This window comes from Branchiostoma lanceolatum, chromosome 8 (assembly GCF_035083965.1).
Source record: "Branchiostoma lanceolatum isolate klBraLanc5 chromosome 8, klBraLanc5.hap2, whole genome shotgun sequence".
Lineage (NCBI taxonomy): Eukaryota > Metazoa > Chordata > Leptocardii > Amphioxiformes > Branchiostomatidae > Branchiostoma > Branchiostoma lanceolatum.
In genome coordinates, this window is record NC_089729.1 from 11,120,439 (window position 1) to 11,141,439 (window position 21,001).

Sequence of the window (21,001 nt, forward strand, 5' to 3'; positions counted from 1 at the left end):
AGCTGAGGCCGTGCGGGCAGTGCGCCAGGAGTACCGCGCGGGCAGTAGCTAATGACCTTGCGAGCAGGGGCTAATGACCGCGCGGGAAGGAGCTAATTACCTCGCGAGCAGGGGCTAATGACCGCGCGGGCAGGAGCTGAACGTGCGGTCAGGGCCTGCATTTATACGGGGGTGTCATGTCGTGGCATTGATATAGTGAACTCTTTTTTTTCTAGCAGAAAGCAGATGTATTTTGTTTTTTGTCATATATATCGGCATTGTTCCTACGAAGTTGTGGGGGAAAAAGTATGATATCGCAACAATCTTATGCGCACAAGCTTTTATCAATGTCAATGAAATTCCCTTCACCCCTCCATGACTCCACCAGTGGTTCGTCCCAAATGCAGGTTCCCAGATATAAAACACACCTGCACGGAGACCTGCGGCACATCTACACAACTGAGGCGTTTTCAAGAACGACGTGAACAGAGTTGTCTCAACAGCATGGAGAAAGTCGTTTGTAGCTCGTTTTTCCTAATTTTAGCGGCTACGTTCGCCCTTTCTGGTCAACTTGTCAATGCCGATGGTGACTTCAATCACCACGAGGCTCTGGATGAGGAGGGAAAGTTCGAACTGCTCTGGAAGTTTGACGACGAGAAGATCGAGTTCGAGGCCCGGGTGCAGACGACAGGGTGGGTCGGCTTGGGTCTGTCCCCGAACGGAGGCATGCCGGGATCCGACATCGCCATCGGCTGGGTCAAAGACGGGACTGCGCACTTGACAGTGAGTTCAAATCTTCTTGTAAAAACAGATTTGCATATTTTTTTTACTGCATCTGATTCAGTAACAGAATACGTTCTTTTTTTTCTTCTTCTTTAGAGTACAAAACGTAGTTTATCTAACTCAAAGGACGATTCTTCCAGTGGTTGCGACAAGAAATTTAAAAAATCGACGCTTTGCAGAGTTTCTCGTTCTTGTAACGGTCTGGAAAAGACGTAATTACGTTTGCGAAGAACATACTTGACTGAAAGACTGCGCCATTGTCATGTTTAACCCGAAATTGATAAGTGTATTTACCGTTGTAAATACGCTGTAACTTGACCGCAGAACCCGTTTAGTGGAGACGGTACACTCAAATGGTACAGTCAATAATGGCATACATGTCTCAATACATGTATCAGGCGCGACCAGACGCATGGACTGTTGCCAAAATCCAGTGAACGATGCATGTCAAAAGTCAACGCAGGTCACATTATTTGGCACAACCACTGTTAAAGCTTAAGTTACAACGTAGGACAGATAAACATTGTGTAAGACTATTGGCTAGTTGAATAGATCTAGTACGATCTACACGTAGATTCTAAGCTATATAAGACACAAGAAAGTGTTGTATGATTAGAATCATACTACATCGTATTAAGACACAATGCATGTCCAGGTTGATTCAAATAATTTTCTTTATTATCCCCATTTAGTTGTTTTATGTGTGAGGGAAAAAGACATTTCCTCATAAGATTGTCATGACTCGGACGTGTGTTTCAGTTCTTGTTCTTGTTGGTATTCTGAACAACTCCCCTTGGTTGTGGAAAAACGTCCAGGGGTAGTAGTGCACTTATTAGTGTTTCCTCAGGTGGTTTGCGACGTCCCCCTATAACTTTTCTGGATCTGGTTCCTGTATTATTGAGTATGGTAATGAGTTCCAATCTGTGCTCTATCTTTCTCTCTCTCTCTCATAGCTTAGTCAGCCGTCGGGACAGCAAAGCGTTCTGTTTCTAGTTCGTGGGAAATAGCAGAATCTGTAGCAGTCTTTGTGAAAGGGGATTGCTTTGAAAGAGTTCGGATGGTTGTGGCGAGATTGGCGAGGGTTTAGCTGCAAGTTTGTATCCACCAGAAGACTAAGTAGAAATGAAGTACTATAGGTCATTCCCTGGTGGGCGGAGCGCGGCAGCAATACCATGAGGTCTGCAGGCATAAAACAACTAAATGGGGATAAATTTTATGTACGGAAATAATGTTTGGTGATAGACAATGTTACATACAAAACTTAACATTTATTGTCATCAGAAAATACAGGGAAGTAATGTCGCTTTCGTGTTTCGCTGACAATAGTCTGCGCCTGTATAGATTCAAACAAAGGTAAGTACAGTGTCGAAGGAAAAACAAAACTAGATGCATAGGTAATACATAATATGATAAACAAAAGTGGGTTTATCGGCTCTTTTGAATAACGCCATATGCGGCGACTGGCTCATCCAAGCGTCATGGCCGGTGAATCAAAGACGCGCCGCTGTCGCACTCTGGATTCGTTCTTAGGTGACTTTGCCGGAAAATCCGTTCAATGTCTTCTCTCGCGGGCAGTCGGTGATTTGGGGCCTCACAATGTGCCACAAAATCCTGACCCAAGACAAGCTTGGACTTGATTTCCCTCCATTTCCGTACGCGGCCCGTCTTTGAGAGCTTGCTTTTGGTGGGAAATGTTCGGTCGACTCGAAGACTTTCACCCTCGTCGGGATCTATTCCCTCCCGCAATGACCGCGCTCCATTAGCGCTAGTGCAGCGCCATTGAAGCTGTAAAACTTCATCTCTTCAGTCTCTTCGCGTTTTGGTGGTGAAAGTTAACTTTACAAACTGATAGATCATCTAGATCTAGATGTATACGTATGGAAGTAGTGGGAATAACAACTCAAATGCGCTTGGTTTGAGTTGATAACATTTACATAAGACAAGGGGTGTTAACAACCCACAACTCGGCCGTCATTGGCTAATTGTCGGTGACGTTCGGTGACCTGCGAGCAGCCATATGATTGGACCTCGCTAGAAAGTTACTGCCCGACATTTAGTGTACACGGGGGGGGCCGGCAAACTCAGTGCTTCACACAAGTTCTAACGTTATACGGCTTTGAGTGTTGATCATTCCAGCTTTGCACTATATAGACAATGACACGAAATACAATTACTATGACCTCATCCAAAGAAAAAAAATAACTGTATACTACATGTACCAGTTTCTACCAGATTAACAGCCTTGAATGCATGGATCATGATTTGCCATGGGAGTTTGGCTACCACATATTGTTTCATTTTCTCACTGACGGCGAAATGTTACTTTCCAGCGGACTGACTCTCCTGGCCAATTACCTATTCACCATATTTTTGCCGAATTCGACTATCTATATACCCGTAGGAAGGCCTGGTGGAGGTTGGTATACTACATAGCCTGTCGCTCGCTGGCAGGGGTTACTTGATATTCCCCTCCGCGGTAACCATCGGGCCGACCGCTAGGAGAGCAATTTAGTCGGGCTAGTATACTACACAGACAGTCCCATCAAATAAACGTCTGTGTAAATTCTTTTTTCTCCTTCTCTCTCTCTCACCATACTCCAGGACCGGTATGCAGACGCAAAGGCACAACCCCCTGTGGACGAGAGTCAGGACTGGGAGCTGGTGTCTGGGTACGAGAACGAGACTCACACCGTCCTGAGGTTCAACAGGAAGCTGACGACGTGTGACGACAAGGACCGCGTCATCAACGAGGACACCATGCGGGTGTTGTGGGCATGGCATGACGAAGACCCCGCGGACGAGTCTGGGGTGAACGGCCCGGCCTACCACGGGACCAACAGGGGGGTCAGAAGCACGGTCCTTCTCAGCAACATTATCGCGCCGCCAAACTTCACGGAAACAAACTACACAACAGTTGACCTCTTGATGAACAACGTAAGGCTTACGTTTGTCACTCTTAATTCGTTTCTTTATTTTGGCGACGCTTCAGGGACGGAGGCTTTTTACTGCGTCTTTGACCCCTTTTCATCGCGTTGTTAGTTAGACACTTATCATGACACCTGGTTCAAATCCAGGGAAGAGCATCCTTGTTGGAGCTGCATTCGTTATTCGGAAGGGACGTAAAATTGGGGTCCCGTGATCGAGGAGGGCACTGAGGCGATGCAAGAGACTCAGATGGTTACCTACTGGCTGTCATTCATAATATATATACATGTATATACATATATATATCACCTTTCTTTTTATTTCTGGGTCATTTCTGGATTTATTTGTCTCCAGGTCGCCATTCCAGACCGGACAGACACGACGTACTGGTGCCAGATTTTTCAGATGCCCGAACTGCCCAGCAAACACCACATGATAAAGGTATCTTTTCCTTTTTTACTTCAATAAACCTCTTGCCAATTACGGCGGCTATTTTGAATTTCCCGAAGTCAGCTCAGGATCATGCACCAAAACGAGGCTGTAGTTGGTGCTGCCTATCTATAAGCCTGTATTGCAATATAGGCATGCCATTTTCGGTGGAAAATGTTGCCCCAGAGTGAAAACCAAGTCTCATTGACAGCCACTCAGATGTTTAGGGTTAAACTAACTGGATTGTGATGTCAGATGTTTGTTCACATTTGACTTGAAACGTTTAGCTTATACCCATCAGGGAAACAATCACGGGGAAGCTTGTTCGGTACAAAATATGACGGGTCTAGGAAAGGAGCTTGTAGAATGGCGAACAGATCACTCCCAACAGGATCTATCTTTATCCATTTGTTTATCAATCTATTTAATAAAGATTTACAGATTTCTGGTTCTGTGAACTCTAATAACTTTTGTTGAGAAATATATCATTTTAATTTTTGTACTTAGTGTAGCAAATTAAGTGGTAATAGGGCTTGCCATTTTTGGGGACGACTCAGGGGATGGACCTAATGGTGTGCCATTGTGTGTCGTTTTTCAGTACGAACCCATTATCACCCCTGGTAACGAAGGCTTGGCTCATCATCTGCTGATCTACAGTTGTGAGAAGGACAAAAACGTCACTTTTCTGCCAGAGGAACATCCAGGACATCGGTGCCGTAGTCCCAACATGCCAATGGACTGGTGGCCATGTTATGACGGAAGCCTCGTGGCAGCCTGGGCAATCGGTGCAGAGGTAGGTATGAAATAGCCAGTACAAGTGTACATCAAGGTTCTAGCAGCCCTCCCGCTGGCCAGACACCCTAGAAGCTTGACGGTCCATACCTTTAAGTCAGGAGAACTGGCAACATCCTGATCCTGTTGACTTATGCATAATTATGTGATAACATGGACTCCCTCTCTCTATGTATGTGTGTGTGTGCTCGCGCGTGCGTGCGTTTGTGTGTGTCTGTGTGTTTCATAACGTACATATATAAGAGGTAACATTGATTCAAATGTCCAAGAACACTTAGTACTCTCTATAACAGACGAATTCAGAAAAGAAAAAAAAACAGCAGATTCTACAACCAAATAAAAAGGGCATTTGTTTTTAGTTTTTAGAGATCATATTCTATTTGTTTTCATCATTTTTCGTAACTCTCAATGTCTCTTTTCCCTCCAGGAATTTGTGTATCCAGAGCATGTCGGGTTCCCCTTCGGAGGCGCAGACGACAGCCGCTATCTACTTATGGAGATGCACTACGACAACCCCCAGCTGACATCAGGTCAGAAACTGTCAAAGATTCCTCCTGCTAGTTTCATACGCTATCATCAATTGACTTTTCTCCGTTACATTAGATTGTTCTTATAACTAGGCTTAGGACTGTAAAACTGATTATGGTGTAGTTTGTTTTAAATTAACTAATTACCCGTATAAAGTTGCATATAGAAGCTCACATGGGTGCTTGCACTCACGTGACTATGGCGTAAGTGTTGTTCGCCATGTTGGATGGTTCAAGCCGACTTAAGCGTTTATTTGCATACGTGATTAAATTACAGTATCGTAACTTTGAATGGCACATTACAGACATGCATATTCATGGGTATCTTCCAGGTTCAATCAACCAGTACGACCACTGTGACGTCACGCTGACTCACATCCTACTGTCATTATAGTCCCGTCATCCTGGAAACCATCATAACTATGGCAGAAAGACAGATTATCGACCTATCAATAGGTCTCTTCCCGGTTTAGCCTACCAGTATACATATGTCCGACGTGACGTCACATTGACGTCACATCCTGCTGACACCACATATCCGGTATTTTCCAGGAATCCGTGACAGTTCGGGGCTGAGACTGACTCTCTCGCCCGAGCTGAGGGACAACGACCTCGGCATCCTGGAGGTCGGCGTGAAAGTGTCCCCATTCCACGTCGTCCCACCTCGCGCCGAGGGCTTCGTGTCGGCGGGATTCTGCAACACGAACTGTATGAACGCGGTGAGCACATTTTCTCCATAAACGGCCGTCACATGTAAAAATAGCATATTAGGAATGTATAACTGCATAAACACATTCAGGCAGAGACAGACATAAGACGGACCAGAAAAAATATCATTGCGTAGATTGGTGGTCTCTCCGATTGGACCCATTTGGACTGTCAAGTTCTGTCACCTCTGACATGTACTTCCTGTCACTCCAGCAAGTTTGGCCTTTGCAGTTATATTTCCACTCATTTCTTGCCACTGACAGTCCATTGAAAAAACCAATGGCACACAGCATCCCAAACAAACAAACAAACAAACAAACAAACAAACAAACAAACAAACAAACAAACAAACATGTACACCTTGCGTCATTAGTGTGGCTATTATTGTCACTAGAACGGGACAAAAGCAGTAAGGGAGAGGGGGCGAAGTCTGCGATCCCTGATCACATTCTGACGTTTTTCCTGTAAATAATAGTTCCTGGAAGAGCTCGGACAGCCCATCCACATCATCGGCCTTGAACTTCACTCCCATCTGCTGGGGGTGAAGATGAGCGCCAAGCTGATCCGTAACGGCACGGAGATAGAGATCGCACGGGACGACAACTACGACTTCAACCTGCAGTTCACCAGGATGCTGAAGGAGGAAGTCACCGTCTATCCCGTAAGCTTCAACATCTGTTTATTTTTTGGCGAAGCCTCAGGAGCGAACTTAGTAGCATATCTTACGCCCGATTTTAAAGAATAACCGGAATTGCACAAGAATTTTTATTGCTTGTATTGCATAGGTAAATTGCCTCATGGAGTAACACTCCAGGTTTGTACTGAACAGTGCACGCTGCAAATCCGGACAGATTTATTCGATCCACTCACACCAAGAAGGCCCCCGGCTACTCTCCCCGATTTTTGATAACCACGTGCACACACAGACCTTAGGTGAAAAACGTCAGAATTTGCTGTTGTGAACCTAATCCAAATCGCCATCTACAGATAAAACCTTTTATACATTTTGTAGTCTGTGGTCTTCAAGCTTTCTTACCTTTTCTTTGTATTTTCAGGGTGATACTCTTGTAACAGAATGCACTTACCGTTCCACGGAAAAGGACAAGATAACATACGTAAGTAGGATGTTTTTTCACAACTCTAATGTGTCTCGTTCTTTGTACAGTCTTCATGATGAGTAGCAGCTGACAAATGTCGAGAAAGGCGATTATCACCTGGCCTGCAACGTCATAAAAAGAGCCCCGACTATATGACGTTGGAAGCCAATTTTCTTCATTGTCCGAAATCTGTTCAACATGAATTTGTTTTGAAAAGAATCTATCGGCGTTTCTGATATAAGAATAGACTGTCTCTATTTGATGATATGATAAACAAGTCAAAAATGTTTATTTGGGATCTGTAATATGTATGAATTGCTAATGATCATTTAAAAGTCGACGTCGTCGTTAACCGGTTTAACACACGGCGTGGCAGCAGCTGGTTATAGTGCCGCCTTCTTCTCAAGCAAAAGATCCTGGCCCCGATATGTTGAAATTCGCGAATCAGCCCCCCCCCCCAGAAAAAAAACTCGGCCGCCAGCCAAAGGCCTGCAAAGTAGGCTAGCTATATTACACATAACCGTTGCGGTTACGCTACATTGTCATTTCTCTCGATAGTCGGGCCTACAAACAATTTTCCTCTTCACTATAAACCACGTGTATGGATCAGTAAATGGTGGGACATCCAGCTACAAGCGTTGCTCAAATGATGCCCCTACTACATCTGTTTGCACAGTTTGGGCATCTTTGGCACGTTGTATAGATAAAAAGAATCTTCTCTTGTCTAACAGGGTGGTCCCGGAACATCTGAGGAAATGTGTGAGGCCTTCCTCACTTACTACCCGAGGTTCAACCTGACCTTCTGCGACAGTCTGCCGAACGTGTACAGCACGGTTAGCTTTGCTGGCGTGGAGAACTTCCAAGTGTAAGTTCCCTAATTGCAAAGTAACATTTTACACTGTGCTATGTATAGTCCATTCCAAGTCACCAAAAGTGTTGTCATTGTCATCATTTACAACTGTTTTCAATTCTTTAATTATTTGTCTAGGAGATTTCATACTTTCGGGAAATATTGTGAATGTCATTTCAACTTTATAATCATTTGCCCGGTTGTGTAAAACTTTGGAAATATTAATGATGTGGAATTTGATATTTCTTATAGTTTCTAAATAATAGTTTTTGTAACATTTTCTAAATGGGTCAGTGGGCTGTGATGAAAGCAATTCACACATCTTTGCGAATTATGTTTGGGCACCATGCATAGATGGCTTGCACAAAGGCCCTACAAGTGTCCATCAGTGAAATCTAAAAATACACAGAGACAGACAATAGGGCTGGATTAGCACCTACTTTTATGGGGGCAATTACCCAAATCCACTATTTAGAAAGTGTTGTAACCATTTCTCTTTATTTCGAAATTTAGAGGAATCACATAGATATTTGCAAATTATTCTAAAACATCTAATTGGATTCAAATGAATTCAAATTTTCATATTCCTTTTTTTTGGGAAAAATTTACAATTATTGTGACTTAGCTATATTCTTTTATTCAAATTGATTCAAACTAATTAGAAATGTCATTTAAAAACCCTCTTGGTGACTTGGAATGGAATACTAACGTTTCAGTGATGCAACTCATATGCAGTGCATAGTCTCTCTACCACCACACTACATGGGGGGTTAGCAAACAGTGCATAATCACCGTGCATATTTACAATTGCAAGTTATTAGAATGTTTCCTTTCTTTGCTTCTCAAAAGAAAGTTTTTCACGAGCCGTGCTGATAGGTTCCAAACTGGCAGCCGTTTTACATGTGACGTCATGGGCGGAAACTAATTTGATTACCTAGCATTGCTAGCAGGAATCAATAATTGGAAGCGTGATTTGTAAAGTTCGATATGAAATGACATGTGGAAGATTGTATCTTGTACAAACGTCTATGTTCATTGAATGATACTTATTCTTAGTTGAAGGTTATCAAGCAAGAGCTGTTGCATCTTATTCTCCTACGCAGAGCCTCGGCTGTGACCTGCACACCACGAACCGGGCCGAGATTTCCACTTTTGTGGGCGTGAACTCCAAAACCTGTCAGCCAATCAGAGAATCGCCTTAATTTTTTCCTCAGGTAAAGCCGATTCTCTGATTGGCTGACAGTTGATTGGAGGCCACGCCAGCAAAAGTGAAAACCTCATCCCGGTTGAGCAGAGCCTCCACAAGGTACCTTGTATAGGTGCAGCGGCCGGATTCTGGGTAGAAGAATGTTGTATCTCAGTGTCATTGATGTCACAAGCAAATCGTTGTTTCTATGCTGACTTCAGAGATGGCAGAAACTTTGTCATCACGGCACCGGAGCGCCTGGTCAACAAGACGTACAGGGAGGTGATGGAGACCGTGACGTGGACGGACGAGAAAGCACAACAGTTCTCGAAGTCTCTTCTGGAGGGCCCACTGCCCTTCCACACCATCTGTAGGGCCACCCACCAGTCTACTGTTAACACTGTACGTAGTACGAAGATAATGTAAATACGCAGGTTATGCTTTATAGCTCCAAATTGCACCGGTGCCCGTCGGGGGTGTAGTCCGGGCCGAGCCCCGAAGCCACAAATTTGTCCCTGTGGACTGCCGGGTATGGGGCGTGCTTGTGGTGTACCTCACGGTGCTCGCACGATTAGCTCACGTCTATTTGTTTCCGGGTCCCGCGTTGATTTCACTTTCGAGTTCAAATGATTCGGGGTACGGCCGGGCCCAAAAACAGCCCAGGAGCCACAGGGTGTCCCACGGGGCCAAGTAGGGCTCACGCTCGAAAGTTCCGAGAAAAAGCCCGAAAACTACCCTTTTTCCAATTGGGACCTTAGCATAATGTGTCATTGCATCGTAGACCATTTGTGTCCGCCTCAAAGTATGCCGAACGTTCTTTCTTTGTAGTCTTATCTTTTTCTTTTACCGTATTCTAGTGATACACAAAAATAATATTCAAACAAGAAAAGAAAAAAAGAGGACGTCCAAACAAGAGATAATAATGCTGATAGGATAGAATACTATATATGGGAAAAAGATAATGATCAATTATGAAATGTTGAGCAGTTAGTAAAAAACAAAAAACTCAGCTCCTCTTACATTAATGAGTGATTGATTGTGTTTATCCCCGTTGTGAACAGACACCGTTGGCCACCGCCCTCCCCTTCCCGCGTGGAATCAGGACGGGCCCTGAGGACATATGCAGCGGGAGGACCCCACCCGGACAGGCGACAACCCGTGTACCTGTGGTCGTCGGGGATGGCTCTGGCGCATCGCGTCCCGGTCTGCCTGCAGTGATGATTTTCGCCTGCATGGTGGCGCTTGTCCTCACCGTCTGGAAACCGTAAAATAATCAAAAGAAAGGCATATTGGCGTTAACCGGAGGCGGCATGAATTTTGTACCATTTTCCATGGAAGGCTAATATGTTTGTGATTATAACTCTGTACATACAAGAAAAGAACTCTGTACATACAAGAGAGTTTTTGAACTTCTGATTTTTTGTGGTCTGGATGTTCTGCTGTCGAATACATAGTCATTTTAGTAACATGTTACCATCAATTTGGAAATGCACTAACGTCTAAACTACAGAACTGCCTTTTTTACGGTATTCTAACAATGTCAAAAAAGTAATTCAATCATTTGTTAAAAGTATTTTCCTGATGATGATTCGCTCACACATTTTTAGGGTACTGTGTAACACTATGTAGTGACATTTGTATATGTAACTAGAGTTCCACGAACACATATCTTCGCCGAATAAGCAAGGGTTTCTATAAAGAGTGTTTTATAGAGTTATTACATTTAAAAATCTATCATGTTCATGAATGTTACCTCATACATTAATTTGAGTCTATTAATTGACATGTGTGTGTTACGTACAGTGGGAAATGAACAGATAGGAAATTTATACAGTATTACAATCAATGCCTAGGTAAGTATAATTGCTGTTGTTAGAAGAGCGTTCGAATTATGATGTGCCAAGGGAGAACATGTTAAAGATGTAGCTTTGTGTGTATGGGCAGTATTACCTTAAGTAGCAGTTTGTTGTTGAATTGTTATATCATCAAGACAATACAGACCATGTCGTGATCTGTATTATATGTGTCCATAACAGTAACTCTGATATTGTCTTGTACATGTCTACGGACGTAAACGTGGTATAGAAGGGTACTATTGTCAGCGGTGGGAGCTTGAACTGTCCCGTTACAGATAATAAGGATTTAGGGAGGAAGAGGTCGAAATTGAAATATCCAAGGAAAATTGTCAAGATGTCACTTGAAAGTTAGATATATGACTTTTTGTAATCTATCGATCAAGGCTGCTTCAGGTAAGGAGTGTGGTTTGTAGATGTCAATGCTGTTGACTGTGGTCGATAGTTTGGTGACTGTTGTAGCTATGCACTTCACTCCATCGGCTGAAATACGGAGGTGTGTAGGATTGGCGTCTTGTGTACCAACAGTCATTACCCCTCCTCCTGTTCCATTTCTGTCTGCTCTAAATGTCGTTGCTTGTGGTAGAAAATGTTTAGTCTGTTATTGGCCATTCAGGAAGGTTTCCACGAAACAGAAGACATCGACCGGTTGTGTTGATCTGTCAGCTCTCATGTCTTCTAGATGTTCGGCGTAGGAGTATATTCAGGAACTTTACATTAATGCAAGTATCGTGGTATTCTGTGTTAGGTTGCTGTGTAACCTTTAACACAGGCAGCTGTTCTAGGCGTTCCATTTCTTTAAGAACATATATTTTGGTTTGCAGTATTGTAATTGCATACGGTTCAAATCCCAATAGATACAATCCGTTCAAACTCAACACGACTTCAGGCAAAATATAACTGACCTGGGAACAAACGATCTTTGCGCTCATAGGGGACAACAATTTTGTCCAGTGATTTACCTTAAACTTTATGTGCAGCCCCATGCCAAATACAGAGGGTACTGTTCTCGTTGTGCTTGGATCGTCCGCTTGCCGTAACCATTGGAGAACTGACCATTGTCTTTTGATGGGTACCGCATTTCGGTAAACCTTTCTTGTATTTGCTTTCACTGTCGAATTTTACGAGGATGGTGTGGACATCATGACCTGTGTTGTCAATACCCACCTACTGTTGCGAATGCGCCCTTAATAATTTCGTCTGAAACGTTAACGTTGGCAGTGACCATGACTCTTGCCCTACAGCTATTGACAATATCTCTCTCAAGCCTCCTGTTTCACCTGTTTTTTTTAGACAGTTAGATTTGTGAGACCTGTTACTGTTTTAGGATATCTTTTTTTGTGTCTCTGTCTTTAATGTGAAACACCCTGGAGGGGAGTTCAGTCAGGTGTTGCATATTGTGCTCGTGTGCTTCTGGGTTGGTCCTAAAGACGTGCAACGCTCCTGATGGGTAGCGTGGGTCTGTTTTGAAGATTATCCTGGTTTTGAGGATGTTCACTATCTGTGCAAGAAGCCAAGAACCTTTTCTTACTCTCATCTACGAAGGATTGTGGTCCACTTCCAGTGTGGTATATACAACGGCATTTACAAACCACATAAAGCTTAGAATAATGCATTCTGTAGTGCCTGCTGCTTGCACATACAGTAATTCCTTATATGCATTGATCGCCAACATTTTCATTTTTGTTTTCTCATAAATGTTGTGCAAAGAATTCTTGCAACATGCCCTGTATTTACACACGTGAGCAGTTGAAACAGAATGGCGAATAGAGAAAAGCCGTGTCCAAAGTTTGTTTTGACTTGCCCCCGCACAGTCCTGTGTTTGTTGATAATAGCTACATTCACAGCGGGAGTGTAATTTGACCGGTGACAGTGAGGTCACCAGAGAGCATCAATCTTTTTACACAGCCCTGTTGACAAGCAGGTGTTGTCCTTAGATATAGGTCGACAAGAGGCACTTTAACGCAATTATAAAAAAAGCCTCTATCACCACTTAATTAGAACCTGATTACAATTTCATCCGTCTATATTTGTTAATCATTACCTCAATAACCTACCTGTCCAAAACAATGCCAATTCATCAAACCCTTCCCGAGTTATTCGCCTGCAAAGGTAACATCAAAAAAGCCCACTGCAGTTCTAAGCAAGCCACTAGGGGGTCTAAACTTACATCACTTACTCCCTGCCCCAAGAGCTATACACCACTTAAAAATCATTACAATAGCACTTGCATGAAATTTGAATACAAGCTTTCGGGGGATTAATAAACTTTCCTCATTTATTATGCAAACTATCTCCTTATTTGCATGATAAACATTTAATTATGTAAAGCATCACTGAAACTATCCACATGCCATAAATTATGATAATCCATCAATCCCTGCTGGAGTTATTCGTCTCCAAAGGTAACAACAAAAACGCCAACTGCAGTTCCAAACAAGCAGTTAGGGGCCCCCAATTTACACCACTCACTTGCCGTCCCAGAAGCTATCTACCACCTAAAAATCATGAACCTGACGCCTCCAAAAAATTTGGCCTCAAACTTTGAAGCTCCGCTGCAGTACCTCAAATACCCGCTGGGAGGCCCATTATCGAACTTGACCTTCCTCTTTGACACCCCTACCTATCCACTAAATATCATGCACAACCGTCAACAGCCCCTCGAGTTATCCTGGCGACATACAAACTCACACACACTCAAAGTCTGCTACAGTACTGTAGGAAAGCGCCAGATAAATCATTTTTTAAACTTGACCTCCATTCTCACAGCCGCTTCTTACCTACCAAAAATCATTAAGATCCATCAACGTTTCCGTCACTTTTTTTGCCTACATACAAACACAAAAAAATTAAAAGTCCGCTGCAGTACTGTTGGAAAACGCCAGGTAAACGATTTTTGAACTTGACCTTCCTTTGCACAACCACTACATACCTACCAAATATCATGAAGATCCATCAAAAGTTTCCCGAGTTATGCTCTTGACATACATACAGACCCACCGAACAGCCGGCTCAACCAAAAACATAATCTTCCCGAGTTCCTCGGTGAAGATAATAAACGTCATTGTCATTGTAAACTCGTATGGAATTTCCTTTGCATTGTTGCGATAATGTTTTACAGAGAAACTGTGAAAGGCACCCAGAGCATTTTATGAGGCTTGAAAACTATAAATATTCTAGTTGCTGTAATCTTTATGAAATTGACATTTAAGGTATTGTCTAAGGGTGGCTGAGGAATTTTGGGATGTTTTTGAAAAAAACCTTTCTTAAGCTTTATAAACCTTCCTCAACCTTAATTTTTTTCAGGTAGTACCTTATAGCAAGGTGATAATTTATGCGAATCAGTATGATGTCATGATTACGTCATCAAGATTTATAAGGCCACGTCCCTTTTTTTAGAAAAAACGCTCTCCTTGGCTTATGCTTCGATGTTCATCAATATAACTTTGCAGGAATGTACATGATAGTAATACTTAAAGAATGACGCGTGGCTACGCGAATAGTTTGAAATATAGATTTTTGGCGATTTCTTTTTTGTTATCAAACAATGCCGCTGTTTACCCCAATTGCGTGATTAATTCATATCAAAAGTGTCCACAAGCGGCACAAAAATAAGCTACACGGTGATCTCTTTAGTATCACGCGACTAGTGTAACAGACCGATCCCATAGCCCCGCCCACCTCCGTCAAAACGTAGAAATGCAAAATAAAAACATAAAAATGCAAATATTTGCCGGACATGCAGTCACTCTCTCATTGGTCGAACCGCTAATTGTGATGGACAGTCAGGATCACTCCATTAGCGCTTGGATTTTCTTTAATTTCTCACCACACAACGACGTCGTATCTTTGCTCCTTGAATGTCCATATGTAATGGTATAGTAACATTGAAACTTACTATGTGTAGGAATGACTAGAAATTTGAGTTTTTTTATTCGAGTTTCAAGCCTCATAAAATGCTCTGGGTGCCTTTAACAATATCTAAGAGAGGAGAAATACTAGTTTTTAAGAATCATGAATTCATGTTATATACTAGTAGGTATACATTTAAACAAGAAGCTTTAACGAAAAAAACATTGTGATATTTGCAGACCATACGCATACGTCCCGTGTGTTTAGGTTTAGTTTTGGGACTTAAACAGATTTTTTTGCGGTGTGGGTATTTCCTCTACTATCAATCTATCAATCTAAAAAGTAACTTCTGAGCTACGGAATATTTTTTTTTGTACGGTATTTTATAATCCCCGCCAAGTCCGATTCATTCATATGTTAAAAGTATTTTGATGATGATTTGATTTTCGCTCAAATATCATTATGTTGCTGTGTGACACTCTACAGTGATATCTATAAAGTTCACGGAATGTTCTTTGCATTGTTGTGATAATGTTGTAGAGAAATACTATTGATAATATCTACAAAAGGAGATATAGTATGTTCAAGAACAATTGTATTTATATCATTTTGAGATAAACATACAAACAAGATGGGAAAAAGCAATGTGACATTTGCAAATCATACGTCCCGTGCGTTTCATTTTTTTGGTATGAATGTTTGTTCGTTTGTCTTTGTGTGTGTTGGTAGTTTTTTCATCGGTATATAGTAGCAATTAGCAGCTGCAGTTCAACCAATGAGACAATGGCAATTGGTGGTTCCACCAATGAGAGAGTGACTTCCCGTCCGTCAAATATTTTCATTGTTGTTCATGTTTATATTATACACATATACGGCCTCTACATCATTCTCGCGCGGCAGACATGATAGTATGAAAACGAGGCCATTGTGGCAAACAATGGACCCATCCTGACTGTCCATCACAATTAGCATTTCAACAAATGATAGCATAGTAATTAGAGAAATAGCTGCATGTCGGTGAAATATCGATATCAGCATTCCTATGTTTTTATTTTGAATTTCTACGTTTTGAGGGAAGGGGGCGGGACTATGAGATCGGTCAATGTGGTTCTAAATTGCTGTATCTGTTCCAATTCTGTGCATTACAATAGCCATAATATTGATAATTTGATATAATATTTCAAAACTTTTTTAGTTGGGAGGAAAACTAAATCTGTGAATAATTTCTGTTTGTTTGCCTTATTGGCCTTGTTTTCTATTCTATCATGTCCGCCGTGTGAGATAGGTGTATTCCAGGTAGCCTCCAAGCAGGCCCAATGGATTGCAAAGACCGTATCCAACTGGAAGAAGGAGCTTGTATAGCAAAAGCGACTTCTTTCTGCCAGTTGGATACGGTCTTGTTCGCAACCTATAGATCTGCTTGGAGATTATATTCCAGGTAAAGTTAAGATGATAATGGTTAGTCTCAACAAGGAGGTTATATAGACTTGGTCTCAACCAGACAAACCACACCAGCTATAGGGAGAATAATTGCCAGGGGAGTTTGACCACCGGAGGGTTTCATTCGCAGGCGCAGTGGGGCAAATATTAACTTAACCGTGGACTGACTCAACTGGCAAATTATTCCCTCTTTTTTTGTCGACTTCTAAGATCGATACCCCCATAGGAAGGACAAGCGGAGGCTAGATAATGTTGACCCAAAGCATTAACCATGACCAGACTTACCTAGAATTTGTCGCCATTGGTATGTCCCATTTTTCATGCAGTTTTTTTACAAACACATTCAAACACATTGTAGCAATAGCGCAATGTCATCAGTTCAAAGTTTACGGCAAGTTAAGGACATAAAACGAGAGAAGTCACATGTACAATGATAAGCGCTGAAAATATTGAATAGGAAAAATGCCCCATTGATAGTTTCTGTATTAAGAAAACCTTACGGCTCAACCGTCCATAGGAAATTGCAAAGTGCCGTGACTAATGTCATTACCGTTATCAGGGCAATAACTTAGCATGAGATAGGGAGTAACAATATCTGTACTGATCGTTATGCCTATTCCGTTTTACTGACATTGTTATTAACATCTTTCAGTGGCTTACAACTGTTTTTGTTCAATATTACCCACCGCTACTCCTCTTGACAATTTGAAAAATGGAAGGAATTTTTGTCATTTCTACAGTCTGCTTATCGGCAAATTTCATCAACATATTATAGAATACTCTGGGTTCGATGTAGGTCAAGCAAAGATATCGATCATACAAACACCCGGTCACCGTGAGTTCAAAGGTCAACTAGAGTTAAGTATTTGTGCTACATATACTTCAGGTTTGCTATGTTAGTTTATCGATTACGGAGTCTTTTATAAATATGAATTGGTGTTGAATTTTTGTGTGATGTCACAAAATTGGTGTGATGTCACAAAATCAAGATGGCGGCCACCACACATGACAACAGATCCAACAAAGGTAGCCTGTGTTTACACAAGCTCTCGGCCGCAGGTTACTGACCCCGGCGGTCACAGGACCGGCTGACCACTAGGAGCGCGATTCGTCAGGCTACAAAAAAGGTTTCGCTACGCAAACCTGTAATGAGTCAATGTCCTGAGCGGGACAAAAAACAGACGCCACCACGATGGGGAGGGCATGGTTCTCAAAAATCTACAGCCTATTCGCCCACGGAAAAGGTCTCCTGGCATCGCTGGCTGCTGCGATAGGCTTCACCGTAAGCCCCGTGCTGAGCAGGCGGGCTGCAGACGTCGGCGTACCGGGCTTCCAGTTGGTCTTGGTGAACGAGCTCTGTAAATTTGCCCTGTTCGTCCCTCTAGCTTTTATTTTCAGAGTCCCGCTGCGAGGGAACGACTGGAAGCAGACTGTTCTCATGGTCGTTAACGGCGGAATGAGAGCGCTGGGAGGAACGCTTTTGGTGTTGTCCGTTATTTTGATTCCACCGGGTAAGAATATTAATGTGTATGTATATAGGTAATGATTGATAATCATCATCATCATCATGGGGTAACCCCGGCCATATAACCCCATCAGGGGCAAAGTAGGGGGGGGGGGGAGGTTGAGGTCCCGGGCTAAGGCGAAATGGTACGGGGAAAGTATGAGCGTTTGTTCTGGCGTTGATGGTTTAAAATTTGAGATGGTGACTCTGATGATAATGCCTTTGTAAATAAGTCATTTATCTAGACAATGTGCTGGGGACGCTTTACTGCCAAGAGGTATACCGAAAGGCTCAAAATAGATTACTAATTAACTTAATCTAAAAAGTGGAAGGGTTGGTTCCGGGCGAGCCCATTTCGCAACTGGGGGATATAGGGGAGGCAAACACGAGTGTCATAATACTAACGTTAGCACTACTTTATCAGATACTAGTACGTTGACATAGCCCCCTTTACGCTATGCGGACTTTGACTGTTATCAATTGTACCATACGCTGTTGCTGATCGAGTCAGTGATGTTGTGTTGAAATAGAAACGACTGGAGCTAACTGTAACTAATTAAGTTACTCTGATTTCAGGTGGTCCGACTATTTACCGGAATATACTGGAATACACATAAGAATACTGAAATACAGTATGTCTTGCAATTGAGGGTCTAGATTAAATCTTAATGTCTAGTTTGGACTGGTCATGTGCGCTTATTACTCAGACTACGCTAAACAACATTCTAGCCTTTAAAACAAACATGGCGACGGGTTGGGATGTTTGTTTGTGTTACACAAACACCGCGGTCCTTAATTTGACCCCTCCCGATTTTTATCAATATGAATTGAAATAGTAAAATACAAGTACATGTTGGCATTGCAGTGGACAATATATCATTACTAGAAATGCTTAAACGGTGGAAATCCACCAATCACTATCTCACCCCATACTACTTTTGTAAAGTATTTAATGTCATAGAAATTATGGTTCACACGGTTATGCCAAACTTTACAATTGGACCCCGTGTAACTGTTTATCCATTATAATATCATTGGGTATGGTAATCACGGTCTTGTTTCTCTTATCTTATGTTGCTAATTTTATTTCGCCTTTCCAGGGAACGCATTAGCTATCAGTCAGGGGGCAGCAGCACCCATATATGGTATGATAGTGGCCTGGTTGATCATGAGAGAGGCGCCGGGATGGCCGAACATCATCGGCATCGTCTTCCAACTCACGGGCGTCGCCATGATTGTTTTCGGCGGGACACCAGTCCTCGATTTGTCGACAGAACATTCGGATTCGACCTGTGCAAACGACCGGAATATCACCATGGAGCCAAACGTTAGCACGTTACCGACAGGCATGATATCTTGCAACATGACTGTTGATAACATTACTATCACAACTGACAGGGGAATGTCTGGAAACCTTATACACGATCCCTACGCAGCATATGTTGTTGGAAACCTTTTTGCTGTTCTATACCCGTTAGTACTGGCGTTCGTTGATGTCTTAAACAGAAAGAATATGAGAAACAATGCCAAGCTGACATGCATTGTGCTTGTGGAGGGGTGGGGGTTTGTTATCATCCTTCCAATCATGTTCCTGACTTCAACACCGAAATGGGATCTCGAATTAGAACTTGTTTTCAGTCTTATAGGGCAAGGTGTAATTTTGACTTTGGCGGTAGGGTGCCTATACCATGGACTTGACTCAGAGAAAGCGGCGACTGTGTACATCATGTTAGGCCTTAGCACGGTGCTAGGGTACGTACTACAGTACCTTGTCATTCATATCACTCCGCAGACGTTAGAAATATTGGGAGCGTCCATTATAGTGTTGGCAATTGTTCTTGTTTTCCTGTTTACGTGGAGACAACGTGCGAGAAAGGGAAAGAAAGAGGCTACAATAGAGGAAGAAAATGAGAAAGTACAAATCAACAATGAACTTAATGAGATACAGTTCCATTGGTTTGAATCATCTGTATAAGACGAAGAAATAGACAGATTGGAATTTTGATTTTTTAGTCTTTCTGGACTATAGAAATATTGCACAGAAACTGCGATAATAAAAGGCCGGCGTGTGGCGGAAAGGTGTTTCTTGTACAGTACTTTGTATTTTTTCTACCACCTCTGAACTCTACATTCTGTAACTTCCACAAGTCTGAACTTTCTGGTCGGACCTATCTTCCCATTCGTATTGAAATCACCACGAACACACACAAGCACAAACAAACACACAGACACACCAACATCGAACGGGGAGTCAACAAATCTCCTGTGCACGAAAGGGATAATTCACAGAGATGACTAACGTTTGTTCAATGAAACACACGGAGCGTATGCCTTGCAAATATTCTATTGCTTTTTTTGCATCTTGTTTATATGTTAGCATGAATATGATATCCATATACAATGATTCCTGACAATAGTATTTCTCCTTTCGTAGATGTTGTTAGAAGTATCTATAAAACATTATCGCAACTAGAGTTCCACGACCTCATACCTTCGGCAAATGATTTTAACCTTTATGACTGACGTATTGACAATTATAAATCATACCAGTTGATCATCTTCACCCAAATGTCAGAAGTTGTCCAAAGTATGAGCTTAACAAAGAAGGTAACCTTAACATTTATCATCAATTATGCAAATGTGATCCTTATAAACATAATTTGATTCAATGATGTTCACATTCACATAACTTCCAAATGCCACAAGTATGAAATTGCCATATTTTACCAACAATTGTTTAGAGTTGAGCCACCCCACCCCCACTCAAGCACGTTAAAGGGGAAGGGCTAGCAACGCCTCACTGTAAAAATATACCGTGCTACTGAAACAGAAAGGAAACTTGCTGGCTTATGTGCCAATAGGCAATACAAGGTAAACAACAACGTTACATTAATTCCACATTGTGTGAAGCTCCTCCGTAGGTCCTGCGTATTTGCTACTAAATCGTTTATTGCCGGGAATAATTTGGTTGTAGGCTTCAACCATTGAGAGAGAACCATTATCACAATTCAGATAGAATAAAGATTATTAGTACACGACCGCTATGCAGCCTACGTATGTAGTCGGAAACGTATTC

General features: G+C 42.3%; 2 protein-coding genes across 3 annotated transcripts; both read left to right on the forward strand.

Moving 5' to 3' along the window:
• The first annotated feature begins 390 nt into the window (after nucleotides 1–390).
• On the forward strand, nucleotides 391–15,646 carry LOC136439882 (DBH-like monooxygenase protein 1 homolog). 2 transcript variants are annotated; one of them, XR_010756592.1, is made up of 12 exons: nucleotides 391–762; nucleotides 3,364–3,696; nucleotides 4,042–4,128; nucleotides 4,715–4,909; nucleotides 5,336–5,438; nucleotides 5,988–6,154; nucleotides 6,619–6,804; nucleotides 7,199–7,258; nucleotides 7,972–8,105; nucleotides 9,498–9,678; nucleotides 10,338–10,919; nucleotides 14,181–15,646. XR_010756592.1 is itself a non-coding variant. In XM_066435539.1 (11 exons), exons 1-11 carry the CDS (start codon nucleotides 484–486, stop codon nucleotides 10,542–10,544), a joined length of 1,932 nt encoding a protein of 643 aa, XP_066291636.1. In that variant the 5' UTR covers nucleotides 391–483; the 3' UTR covers nucleotides 10,545–11,013. The 2 variants fall into 2 exon arrangements, 1 of the variants encoding a protein (XP_066291636.1); XM_066435539.1 differs by lacking the exon at nucleotides 14,181–15,646 and having other exon boundaries at nucleotides 10,338–11,013.
• A 1,871-nt stretch (nucleotides 15,647–17,517) lies between these two features.
• Nucleotides 17,518–20,006, forward strand: LOC136440873 (solute carrier family 35 member G2-like). The gene is made up of 2 exons (XM_066437028.1): nucleotides 17,518–17,932; nucleotides 19,026–20,006. Exons 1-2 carry the CDS (start codon nucleotides 17,614–17,616, stop codon nucleotides 19,898–19,900), a joined length of 1,194 nt encoding a protein of 397 aa, XP_066293125.1. The 5' UTR covers nucleotides 17,518–17,613; the 3' UTR covers nucleotides 19,901–20,006.
• The last annotated feature ends 995 nt before the right edge of the window (nucleotides 20,007–21,001 follow it).